The sequence below is a fragment of the Aptenodytes patagonicus genome, chromosome Z, assembly GCF_965638725.1.
Source record: "Aptenodytes patagonicus chromosome Z, bAptPat1.pri.cur, whole genome shotgun sequence".
Lineage (NCBI taxonomy): Eukaryota > Metazoa > Chordata > Aves > Sphenisciformes > Spheniscidae > Aptenodytes > Aptenodytes patagonicus.
The window spans coordinates 31,088,309-31,101,644 of record NC_134982.1 but is presented as its reverse complement, the minus strand read 5'-3'; the positions used below and the strand labels follow the sequence as shown (position 1 = coordinate 31,101,644).

General features: G+C 36.7%; 1 protein-coding gene across 6 annotated transcripts in view; it reads right to left on the bottom strand.

The window, feature by feature from the left end:
• Positions 1-13,336, bottom strand: part of SMARCA2 (SWI/SNF related BAF chromatin remodeling complex subunit ATPase 2) — a 119,513-nt gene that overhangs the window by 3,692 nt on the left and 102,485 nt on the right. For all 6 annotated transcript variants that reach the window (XM_076363408.1, XM_076363411.1, XM_076363407.1 and 3 more), the window contains 2 exons: positions 4,411-4,516; positions 3,514-3,615 (listed from right to left, as the gene is read on the bottom strand). In XM_076363408.1, coding sequence (XP_076219523.1) covers positions 3,514-3,615; positions 4,411-4,516 — 208 coding nt within the window. The remainder of the gene's footprint in view (positions 1-3,513; positions 3,616-4,410; positions 4,517-13,336) is intronic.

Sequence of the window (13,336 nt, the reverse complement as noted above, 5' to 3'; positions counted from 1 at the left end):
TCATTCCTTCCTTCCTCTCAGATCTAAAAAGACTGGGGGGAAAAAAAAAAATCAGTGCTTGTTCTAAACTTAGCACCTGTTCTCAAACATTCTATAGCTTGCTAAGTATCTTGGGTACATCAGATTTTCTCTTTAACCTCAAGCATGAGGGGACTCTCAAGGGCGAGAGGACTACATTTGCCTTGTAACACATTTCTCAGATTAACACAGTAAAAATCTTGTTGTCTTGCTAAGTATCTGGGACTTCATAATCACCTTAACAAATAAGCTTGTACATCTTGTTTTATAAAACGTCAGAAGCCAAGCACTGGACAATTCAGCACTAGACAATTAAGAACAGTTAATAGAAGGGTACAGAGTCACAGATTGTATTTGGTTTCATCACCATCATCACTTGAACTATCTTGGCTGTCATATATCTGGCTAAATTATAGACTTCCTTGTATAAAGGAACACTGGGTATTTCTGAGAAAGATAATGGAAGGATTTTTGGCTGCCATAATACAATCTGTATGTTAAAATCGATAAAACTGCTCTAATACTTTGCAGGTTCAACAAAACGAATTAGAAAACCTTTGTTCAGAATAGTTTACATGAAATATTCAACCTCTCTTTTTTCACTTGACCGCCAAGTCCTTTTTAGAAAAACTGCCTCTTCACTGCAGATTGTTCCCCATTCTGTAAGTACTGCTGTGCTTTTTCTTATGAGATGTTTGACTGCTCTTGACTGTGGTAAAATTTCTTGACATATATATAATGATAATGAATGTTTTGAAAAGGCTTTTCTCCTATTGTCTTACGACATCAGTGGGCTGTGAGATCCCACAGCTTCCTTCCTCGAACTCAAACGATTATTGACTTTCTCTTATACCTACTTCTGTTTAAGTCAGCTATTCACACACAAGCCCCTGTGTCCCTCCTGAGGGCCATTTATTTTTCCTATGCATAGGCCTAGCATATTCCATTGTTCTTAGGAATGGCTCTTTCAACTAACCTTGCTGTCCTTTCTCAGACCAAACAAACACTTTACTAAGACAAAAAGAATTAAGGACACGTACAACACTGTATTTCTTTAATGCCAGTCACTACACATTTAAGGTATCACTGTGGCCCAGACTTTTAAACGGAATTTCCTAGGGAAATAAAGAGTTTTTAAAGATTATTTTAACCTTCTTAATGTGGAATTATTTGTAATATTCAGTATCTATTTTGACCCAGAAAAAAACTGGGGCTGTTTCAGGAAAAGCTGTGCAAATAGAAGTTTTGTTATTTTGACCAAAATCCAATTCCAACAGGTTTCAAAAAACCAAGGAGCAATGACAGTGGAACTTCCTTCAAAAAGGGAGAAGCAATGACAACATTCATGACAAATCTTCTGTTTCAATAGACACATACTATTTTTAACCCCTTACATGTCTGTGTTTCATTTGACCATTACACCATGAAAAACTTTTCAAATCGCTGAGGTTGCATCGACAACAAAAGCCTCAAAACACAAAGTCTGTCTCTCCCTGAAAACCCCTCATAAGGTTCCAGCTCAGATGGAACTGCTTTGCTCCAAGGAAAAGCAGCATGCATCATACTAACAGAACAAACACGTACAATTTAACTTGAAGTCACTGCGTACTTAAACAACTGCCTGAATTAGCCTTTTGGTTTTGGGTGCACATGCAAATAATCTAGTTTACTGAATTGGTATGTCAGAGCAAAGGTGGATCTGAACTATTATAAAGAATGTGAATTAGCGTTAAAAACTGGAGGACTGCTGCAGAAGTGTCCTGCAATTCACTGGAAATCAAAATGAGTGGTATGAGGACTTACCAGAAAGAAAACTAAATAAAATCTTAGATACGAGTTATTTGGGCTTCATGCTATAAAAAGTAATACTAGCTCTGGTAATTAATGTTGGTACATTGGAATGGAAAATAATACTGCAACACTCTGATACAAGTTGGGTTATTTCCAAACAGAGCAGCAATATCTACTGAACATTTCTACCCACCCAGGATTATTCCTGTCAATTCTACCACCTCTGCCTAACAAGAGACCAGTTTCCCATTAGCAACTTGAGTCATTCTGATAAGAATAATTTCATTATTTTTCCCATTTAGCTACTGATTTTTCTTTGCCTCTTTTTACCTCCTCTACCATCTTTTACCATTTTCTAAAGTTTCAGTGATACTTTTTGGTGTTATCTTTCCTTCACCTTTTTTTTTTTTTTGCATTTGTTATCATTAGATATTTATAGCTGTTTTACTGCTATGTGACTAAGCAGTAAACTGGCAATTTACATTTGGACATGTTGCAAAATTTTGTCCCACGCTTCCTATCATCATTAATTTTCTTATTAAAATATTTTTTTAGCTGATTTGTTTATAGGTTGTTTCCATATAACTGAAGACAGTAAAAATACTGCACGTATATATTACAGAAAACATTTTCTGTCTCTAGATAGCAAAAATAATAAAAGAATGATGAGCTGTATTCAACAATCCTTGATAATTAGCTGCATGCTCATTTTAATTTTTAATTCTAAAATTTTAATATAAAGTCCCCAGTTTAGCTAAGGGTCATCAGTAATGTTTAGGAATTTGAAGGATGCATTAGTATTAGCAGCATCAGCCTTCAGCTTACTTTTACTTAGGTTTCTTTTAACATCATTTTTTTCCTCTTGCACATTACGGGAGTTGTCTTCATGTTCTCTGTTTCAATTTAATATTTTGTTTGCATCACACTATTTGGACCTCATCTATAAAAATAAACATCTGAGACTATGTTTCACTGTATTGTGAGACAACTTTCTTATCTGTCATCCAGATTTTGTAGTCTCTCCTTTTGTGTCAGTTTCCTGTTCTGAATTCACAGCACTGAGCACATTCATGTGTGTGAAACATCTGTTTGAGATGAGAGATTTTGCCTTCTAAACCTCTGAGACTCATCTGGGATTTATTATTACTGTCTCTTAAAACGGACACTGATCTTTCAACATTAAAAAAAAAATTACCAGAGGGTTCAGAGAGTATAAAGCTTCATACACAAAGCTTTACTGCTGGACAAACCTTGAATTTGTATCTTCCATCAGCAGAACTGAAGAGTTCACTATGAAGTATTTCCTCAACATCCCGTCCTAAGCTGTACTGTTACATCTGCTCCTTCTATCATCCACTGCGGTAAACCCAAGCTGATGTATCACTCTACACACACTGCCTTTTACCATAGATTCAAATAGTCTTACAGCAGCTCTAAACACACACAGATCAGAAAAAATGGATCTCAGAATTAGAGTAAAAACCAATTTCTCTGCATGCACACACTGCAGCTGTGTCCAGTGAATTCTGGATGATTCTAAGAATCTGGGCATTTTTCTCTACTCAAAGTAAGAATTAAAACACACGGTTAATATACATAATATAATAATATAATATAATATAATAATCCACTGAATAATAATAAGCACTGAAAACATTAGGTAGGGGAAACCTGTATGTTTAACACGAAGTGGTTCATTCAGACCTGTGATCCCTCCAAATTGAATGTCTGAGCATTGTGACACAGCAACATGACGTCTTTCTCCAAGTCTCCAAGACTCCGATACTTATGGTTGCGAATTCTTTCCTGTTGCATTTGTTAGGGAAGTGAAGAGAAGTATGGATGGGCAGTGGTGCAGAAAGAAAAATAGCAGACAGGACACAATTAATATTTGATTTCAACACATTAAAAGTTTTCTCTTTAAAAATTGTCTAAGTATCAAGACAAGTTTCTGTTTAAAACAAACAAAGTCAGTCTTAAAATGTATTGTTAACATATTACTCAAAAAAATACACCAGGGTAATAGACTAAAAATTAAGCAATTGCTGTGTGAACCAGAAGGAATAAAAGCAACAGAAATGGAGCTCTTTTGGTAAAAGGAGTTCCAGTTTCTTCTTTCCAGCACAGAAACAAAATAAGCTATGACATGAATGAAAGTCATGACATCACTTAATGTGCAACAAGCTGCCTAAACCCCACCCGCCAAACTGTGTTTGGATCCAACCAGGCTGTTCCAAAATGCGATGCTAGTTTAGGGATGACTAGAACCATGAAACCCTTGCAAACACTGTGTTTTTACCAAAGATGTGCTTACAGATTCACAATTAGGTCTTTGCAAAAAAGACACTGAGATGTCATCTCTGAAAGTGCCATTAATATCACACTGCTACCTTTTGATTTGACTTTGAAATTACAGTGCTATACTGCAATATACACTAAACAGAATTCCTAACAAGGTGTGTAACAATGTTTAAAATCTAAGCCACAAATACAGGTACACGCAGTATTCATGTTGTTGTAATTTTAATGACGACTTCATGCTCACCCTTCTGTATAACAAAAAGAGATAGAGGAATCTCCACTTCCAGAAAAGGTTCTTACCTTTATCTTTTTGAAGTCCACCGGTTTCCTAATCAATTCATAATACTCTGGTAATTCTTTCCTAGATGGGAGCTGAATGAAGACTTCACTTAGCTGCCGTCCTGAACTGTTGAGAAAAACAAACCCATAATGCAAAGAATTACTACAACTTTCTCACAAAGCACACGCACACAATCTAATCATGGAAGTAAATAAATAATAATAATAATAATAAAAAAATAAAATCACATTTTTTTTCTTTTAAAGAACTAGAAATTGAACCCTGCTCTGATTTTTTAATTTGGTACAGATAATTAATTTACAATTTAAAACATATCCTTTGTGCTGTTGTCCTAACATATCACCATCATTACAGGATCATATGTGGAGGAGGCTTTATGGAAGCAGGATCAGGATTTGAATCTGAATTCCGTAGTGGTTTGCCAAGTACAGTCTTATCCTTTTCTCAGTTTTGTTTTATAATTTTTAGCAAGTGCTCCTTCTGTCACTGTAAGTTTATCTTCTTCTTGGTCATTTTATAGTTGTTTTGTACCTCCTTGTCATAGCAAACCATTTATTCATACTGATTTCCATTATACCAGATGCTGATTGCTATCAGACTAACTACATGTTACAACAAAAAAATTAACTTCCATTAATGACCATTAGGTTTCCGGAAAGATCATTGTAACTATATTGAAAATCACTACTGCCATTTGTACTTTTTCAGTCATCTGAAATAAAGTCACAGGTTACCTAAAAACCTTTCATACTCTAGGAACATGCCTATCACTTACAGGTGTTCAGAATTTCTAAGATTTCCTGATTCCCCATTGTTCATCCTTTATTAATAGCTATTTTAACACTTTTGAATTGAGGGGGTTTTTAAATCTTATTGGTGGCTTCCCAAATAATACATGGATATAAGTGACCTGGAGAGGAAATGTGTTGATGGCACTTACGGGCTTAGTCTTTTGGTTTTTTTCTGTGTGCGTGTCATTTTTCTCACAGACAAAGTAGCAGAAAAAAGCTCTGCTGAGAGGAACTGTAAGTCACTGCACATAGCATTCACAAGAATTTCCCAGCCCACATTCACATGCTTCCTTCTCTCACAGCTACTTCAAAAAGGCCCTGTTTTCTCATTTGCATCGTCAGATGATAACTCAGAGATACCAAACCTTTATAGGAATTGGGCAAGAAGGCTGCCAAGTCCTGGTCTCCACTTCAGCTTCTCTCTTGCAGTCACCCTCCATAGTGGTGTGGGATCTTATCAGACACATTGAACTAATACTGAATCGAAGGTTAACTGAGGCAATTCTGCCGTGGAGGATAAGGATGATAAAAAGCACAGAACAGTTCTGCCCTTTATGAAAGTCATGAATATCTTAGGCATTTCTTTATGCCTGAAATAGCATCAGAATTTGAGGAGATACTATTTTTCTTACGGACCTCATAGACCAATGAACAAGTAGGAATAAACAAAATTTCCTCATTTCCTAAGTAGCTGTTGCTCACCTAATCCAAGATTTCTTACTGTTCTCGGTTTAGTCCTGGGACACTGCTGCTCCTTATATAGCTTCCATCAGAGAGGACAATAACGTAAACATTCTAATCACAGCTTGCTAATCAGTGTTGTTCAATCAGTATCCTGGGCGCCAACTGTCAGCTAGAGTATTTTTCCATCCAATGCAAACCTAGAAACCAAAAGCCTCTGTCTCATCCTGACAACTTTTGTCTGACTTGCAGCAGCAGAAGCCCTTCCCCTTGCCTGCTTAGCAATAACTGTGAGGCTGCCTCCTAGATTACAGCAAGATTATGGCACATGCATGAACACACTTCTGGGTGCTGCTGCTGCACGGTGAGACAAGGCGGTGCACTGTGCATCTCTGTCAGGGAAGGTGAGAGTGAAGTCTATCTACCCCATACAGCTGTTGGGGTAGATACCCCAACAGACCACCTGCACCTCACACTCCGGGCAGTTACCAGCAATTTCACCCAACAGATCTAATTTATTTGGGAAGCACCCTGTTACTGAAATAGAGGAAATCATAAAATGACCAGATAATTGTCATCCCAAGTCTTACTGTTTCTCTCCTGCCAGCAAATAATTGTGAAACTCGGGCCACTGCACCTCCCATCTCCTTTGGTACTGATTCACACCAAAGAGACAAATTCATTACTTTCAGACTCCCCCTGTCAACATGGGAGGTGTTTACACTATAGATTTAAAGGCACCAATCTTGTTAATGATCTATGTGAGTGACTATGTCATGCCACATGACACAACTTGTCTTCATCTCAGATTGCCCTCTCAAAGAGAAACTGGAAACAAGGAAAAGCAATGCATTAAGTACACACTACACAACTGACTAAATTGCACGTGTTTCTACTTCTTTGCAAATTGAGGACTGTATTTTTTTTTTGTTAATAAAGTGTTGAGCGCTCACCGCTGCAACTGAGATAAATGAAATTTGTTCTGAACCTATAGAACACTAACTACTCTGAAAAATCAGATCTCTGGTGCCCAAATGGTGTCTTAAAATTTAAGTTTCTATTCCTCATTTGTAAAATGAGAATAAAATGTTGTGACAGAAGTTCTGTATCTGCAAAACATTCAGACTCCTTATGAACATTGTAAAGAAGTTTTGGAAGCAACTTTTCACACTTTATAAAGAAGCCCAGGGGGAATTCAGCCATTCGTTAAGTGATCAGTGCCCACCTTGTATATGCAAGGCACCGGTACTGTGGAAAAGCAAAGCAAAGCAAAGCAAAGCAGTACACTGTCGCACCATTACACAGCATACTGTAACATATGTCCCTGAGGTTTCCACCTTTTTTCTGTTATATCCTATTTTTCTGTGTGCTTGACTTCACAAACTTTAATAAAGTTATTTTAATAAATCTGTGCAAGATATTGACATAGGATATAGATGTAAGCTAATCCCTTAAAAAGTGTGAAAAGTTGCTTTCAAAACTTTGTGCAGTATGAATCTGGATTTGCTATGCAGAAGGACTGAGTTACCATTGCTGCGTTTAAAACTTCAGCAGCTTTCTTTTAATAGAATTACCTATTTGAGAAAAATTACTAAACCACTGATGCTGGTGTTGCTTCAACTACACTTCAGAGTCTGGCAACAAATAGAATGATTTAAGTATAAAGGAAATAGCCACTAATAATCTAATTTTGATCAAATTTTAAAACATGTTTAGCATATTTGTCCTATTAAAAAACTGATGATTATAGAGCTTTTTATCTCATGGCTATATAATTTTTTTTTCTCTTTTTACAGGCACACACCCACCCTTATATTGTATTTTATATTAAAAATATAACAGTAGTACATTATTAAACAGCAATATCCTATTTTCAAGGTATAAATCTAGCCAGCTGTAATTTGTTCACACATTCTATTAAACTAAGAATGCCATAGAAAATCTTCAAGCTTTTGCTTGATATAATTAATTACCGAGAATCATTTAACGCCATGAAAGAAAAAGCATTAAGGGCATGAAATATGCAACAGATAGAAGACTAGTGCCCGATTTTGTCTACTCAGATCAATAACAGCTTATTCTATCATTTTTATAGAACCTTCTCTCACAAAGAAATACTACCTTCTGCTCCCTTTGTATATGTGCATCTATACTGTAAATTAATGTGATCTTACATAATCTGAAATGGCTGTGTTGTGGATACAACAGGAGAAAATTAGCAATTATTAATGCAACTCTGATTTTAATCCCTGTCCACACTTTTGTAATTAGAAAATAATAACCACAACAACTACCACATAAAAATCATGCGCAGTAAAAATCACTTATGGTTGCCTAGCAACTAGCAGGATACGTGCTGAAGGGAAGAAGGACCAGAATAAATTAAAAGACCTGACTGTGAAAGAACTGTGAGTGACAGTTCACTGCTACTGCATCTGCTCAACATGCTAGTCCTATGCGTGCTCACATAAAAAATACTTGCATGCTGTATGAGTTAAAAATCATTACGAAATACTGCTCATTTTTAAAATATTTTTGCTTAGAAAAATATTTGTGCTCCATGTTTCTGATTTTCTCCCATTTTTGTCAAACTGCTTACAAGGTGCACACAAGCGTGTATTTCCACCCATTTAGTCAGTATTATCTTCGGTGGAATTAAATGCAGGAACAATTAGGCCTCATTTGTACAAGGCTCCTTTTGTATTTGTCTTCCCTGGCACTATGGGGCCAGATGCAAGCTGCCACTGACCTGTCAAAAGTATTACTACTCTCAACACCCCTTCTCCTTTGGAATCAGAAGGAGAGACAACTCTGAAGCTGAAACTGCAAGACGTTCTCATATTTCTGGCAAATTTCACACTTTTAACAAATACTGAAATTCAATTTAGAGTGGGTAGAATGACGAGTCCTGCATGCTTGCCCTAGTCAGAGCGCTCACAACCAGGACCACAGCGTGCAAATTACAACTCCTAATCAAATGCAACTCACAAGGACACTTTTTAAAAAAAAGTATGTGTGGGAGAGGAGAATTAAAAGAGCTTACATAGCGAGGTGGTTCTTCTGTATTTACCAACTTCCAACAGTAACCCAGCTATATAGGGAGATGATTCATTTTCATTAAATGTATTCAATGGTTCTTCCATTTGGAACTGACTGCAGTAATACATGGTGGACCTGTCCCCATCATTGAAATGGTAGTGGGTAAAAATACTTAAAAATATAATTCCTGGTTTTGACATATGGGTACGTACTCCGTAACTTTGGCTTGGCTATAAATAAGAATTACTTGCTTTGTGTGTTTGAATACCCAAGAGTACCAGTTGGCATAATTAATCACTAGTTAGATTAGTAATGGCTAATTACATTACTCACCATTTTAAAACAGTTAAAAACTGGCAACTTGAGAAAACAGCTGGAAATAGTCTGAATAAAATCCATTTCACATACAGAGAAAAATACTCTCTCCCTGAGCTATGTCCTGTCAAAACTAGAATACTATGGGCATGAATTTAAATATTTTGGCTTTAATGATGCAGTGATCAAAATGCTAAGCACCACAGATAGGGGAAGTCTCTTGCCAAGCAGGAAACATGGACAGGGCACAACAACCCCACCTTCCAATTTTCTTATCAGCTGTATTAAGATGTGGTCAACAGCCACCTGCTACGGGGAGGAGGCTTTGTGAAGCTAACTGGTACACCATGCAAGTCCTTACTTTAAGTCTCACAAACAGAGCAGAGAGCAGGTAGATCACAAATGAAAATCACCATATGTAATAGAGCTATGAGCGTCCTGGGATTCTTGAAGTCAGCTGTTGCTATCTAAACAAAGTTAATACAAACTAGCTGTAGCATCAAACTGGCACCTAGACAGGAAACATCAAACTCTGATGCAAGGCAGAAGAGGACAGTGGATTTGTAGGGAAGCCGAAGGATTACAAGGTATGAAGTATCATTCTTTTTCTCCACTTAATTTTAACAATTAGGAAAGGGAAGCTACACTTACAGCTTGTCTTCCTCTGAAATAAAAAATAAAGGAAAATCTTCAAAAGAGGAAAAAGACAGTTTGGGGGACTAAGCCTGCATGTGCATGACGCAAAATCAGCAGCTGGGGCTCAAATTTGGCATACAAATTCCTTATTCTGAAAAGAAAATCTATCTCCAATAAAATTGTCCCTGCTTTCAAAAGGCTAAAGCATTTAAACTGGACATAGAAACTAATTTTGCTTTCTGAAAACATAGCATACGTATTACACATATGATTATCCATTTCTATGGGCATTCCTAATTTTAGAGGGAAGGAAAGACAGGTTAAAAGCATCAGAACTGGGAAAAAGTGTGACAATAACGCTGGACTGATGCATTTCAACTTGCTCTCTTCTAAACAGGTGTTTTACACTGCAAGATTAGAACAAGCTACAAGGCTGCAAAGACATGTAAATCTTAGTTTAAGAAATAATTGCAACAAAATCCCAGGTTAAAATGTATTATTGCAAATTAAGGCTGCAAAGATGATGCATATACTTTACATTGGAGAATCAGGCTCAACTGTGTAACTGGAAAGGTGTTTCCAGGTCCTTGAATCTAGGGCCTTGGTATTGTAAGTAATCATATAATTTTTTTTTAATCAAGGAACAAAGCCCAAATCTATTTAGGTATTTCTGCCCCACTATTCCATATGGAAAGGTTCCAGAACTCTTAGTTAACAACTTGAAAGTATTCATGGATGTTTACACTCATATAACCTTGTGATCACCATCCTGTGTTTTACGTATTTCTACACTCTCCCTGTGTTTATGCTTCCCTTTTTTCCCAGGTGAATTTACAGAGAGCAATCATCTTCCCCTCTCAGATTGTGCTGTGTTTGGATAAACAAACCAACCTGTTTCCTCTTGCAAGAGTCTCCCATGCTACTTATCATTGAAATAATTATTTACACTTGTCTCAGTGTAAACTAATCTTTCTTAAATGGAAAAGTATTCAAGTACTATGTACAGCAACTCAGAAGCATTAATGGTGTCACATATAATGGCATACACATCTAATGAGTATTTCCTCATCCACACAGGCAATAGTGTCAGGGCCAGGCTCCCATTTTCTTATCGCTAGACAATACTGATGGCTCATAGTTAGATTTGATCAATAATTTCTTTGCCCAGGTCATTCTTTTTTTGTCAGTTCCACATGATGAGCTTCCAACTCAAAGAAAAGCCTATTTTTAGTCTGTAAGCACCTTATGATGCACTCTGAGGTACTGTATTTCATACCAGTTCTTTTAATCCAGACTTAATTGTGTTCAGTCCTCCATGAATGCCATCCCAATATTGATATTTTAAAACTTTGTATTTTGGCTAGGACACTCTTCATTTTTTTAACATATATCATTAATATATTATGATCTATGCCAACACCAATTCTTCAAGAACTTTCGTGGTATCTTCTTTCCAGTTTAATAGTTCCTTTTTTAACAGAGCCTTCAGTTACATCTTTTTCCTTGTTTTGACTCAGATTAGAGAGCTTACTCATTAGATCTCCTCTTTCTTTCATATTCACTTATAATTTTCCTGTGGTACCCTAACAAATGCTTTACCAAAATCATAGAATCATAGAATGGTTTGGGTCAGAAGGGGACCTCTGAAGATAATCTAAGTCCAACTTCCCTGCCGTGGGTGGGCAGAGACATCTTCCACTAGATCAGGTGACTAGAAGTCAGAGGATTATGACCATCTTTTCTATCTTACTTTTGCTTCATTACAGATTTGTTCTCCATTCTAAGCCATTATAGATGAAACCTAGATTAACTCAGCTTCACCTATGATGGCAAAGCAGTGTAGAAGAGAAAAAAAGGCTCTGCATCTGTAGTACTGCTCTGTATCTACGATACTGATCTGTATCTACAGCTGGCAACATATGTTGTATGGTTTGATACTTAAAGCTGAGTAGTAAGAGCACAGGTGCAGTTTAAAAGGTACCAGTGAATTCAACAAGCATTTTTACCTCATAACGATTTGCAGCACTTACTCCACAGTTCTTCAAATTGAGGTACAACTATTTGTTTCAAGATTACCAAAGATAAATACAAAGATATGATAAAGAAATGCCTATCAACATGAAGAAAAGCTTAAAGCACATCACCCAGTACCGGAATCCAAAGCACAGCAGCCTGCAAGAAGCAAGTATTGTCAACTTTACAAGGACCTCAACAGCTCTCATACCAAAGGAGTCCAAACAGTCTGAGTTGAACATTTTCACAGTGCCTCACATCTTTGTCCTTTTTCTCCTTTTTTACTATTTCCTTTATTATATGGGAGACACCCCAGGTACCAGAATTCCAGGAAACCAAGGAGTTAGGCTGCCAGTCAAGTCAATTCTCAGCATAAACACTGAAGTTTTCTCTCCTTCAGTGTGTTCCTAGTTGTCTAGAAAGATCAAAGAAACTCAACTTGTAGCTATAAATTGCTCTGTAAGAACTACTAAACTTATTTTTAATGGAATGTTTCCTTAAAATCAGTATCATGTTGGGATGTGGGATGGGAATAAAAGGAAACACGACAGTTGCTATACAGTACTGCATAAAAGAGGAAAATCTGAAGAAAAAGCTTGAACTTGCACTGAAGACATGACAGAGATAAACAGTAATTTGACCTCAATGCTAACTTCCACTGTCTTGCATGGAGTTCTTTAACTGGGGTTTCCAAGTAGCTGGATATCTACCTCTGAATTTCCTTTTCAAAGAATCATATGCTGCATTTCTCTACACTGAACATTTACCTCAAGTGTTGCTAATTTGTCTGTTTAATCTTATTTTGACCTTTATATAATAATTGTGTAGCTCAAACTTCAGTTTACTAGAGCTTATTGCTTGTATTATTGTAGCCTCTAGCTTTCCTAGACATAGGCACCCCAGCCTATTTTGTAGGATGCTTTTTAAATAAGGAAGGAAAGGACTGTACTTGTCCCTAAATGCCTACAACAGAAATCAAATACAGGACAGTTAGGAAAGTATTTGGGGACTCCTTCCCTGCATCAACATTACACAGAATCGCCACACAAAAGCAGCCAACTGGTACTCCAGATTTTTGTGGGCACCATGGAAAAATGTTTTTTTAAAAAGAAAGATTTTAACAAGAACAGAGAAGTGGTTCTGTATTTACAAGGAGCTCTTCTCAAAAGCAAGGGGAACATGAGATAAAGTACACAGAGATTTATTAGTTTAGCAATGCATTCTCTTTATTTCTTTGCCTGCTGGCTTATTAACTGCAACAAAACTTACTGAAGATTGTAGAATTGGTTTTGAAAAAGTAACTCAGGCCAAAGTCATTAAGATTTTGGATGGGTATCACCTGACCACCTTTTGGGACACAATCAGCTCTCCGTGGTCTGGATCAGCCCTCTGGACTTTCATAAAGTAGAGATTAAACATCTATTAGCACTGAAAATTTAAGCTAAAAACA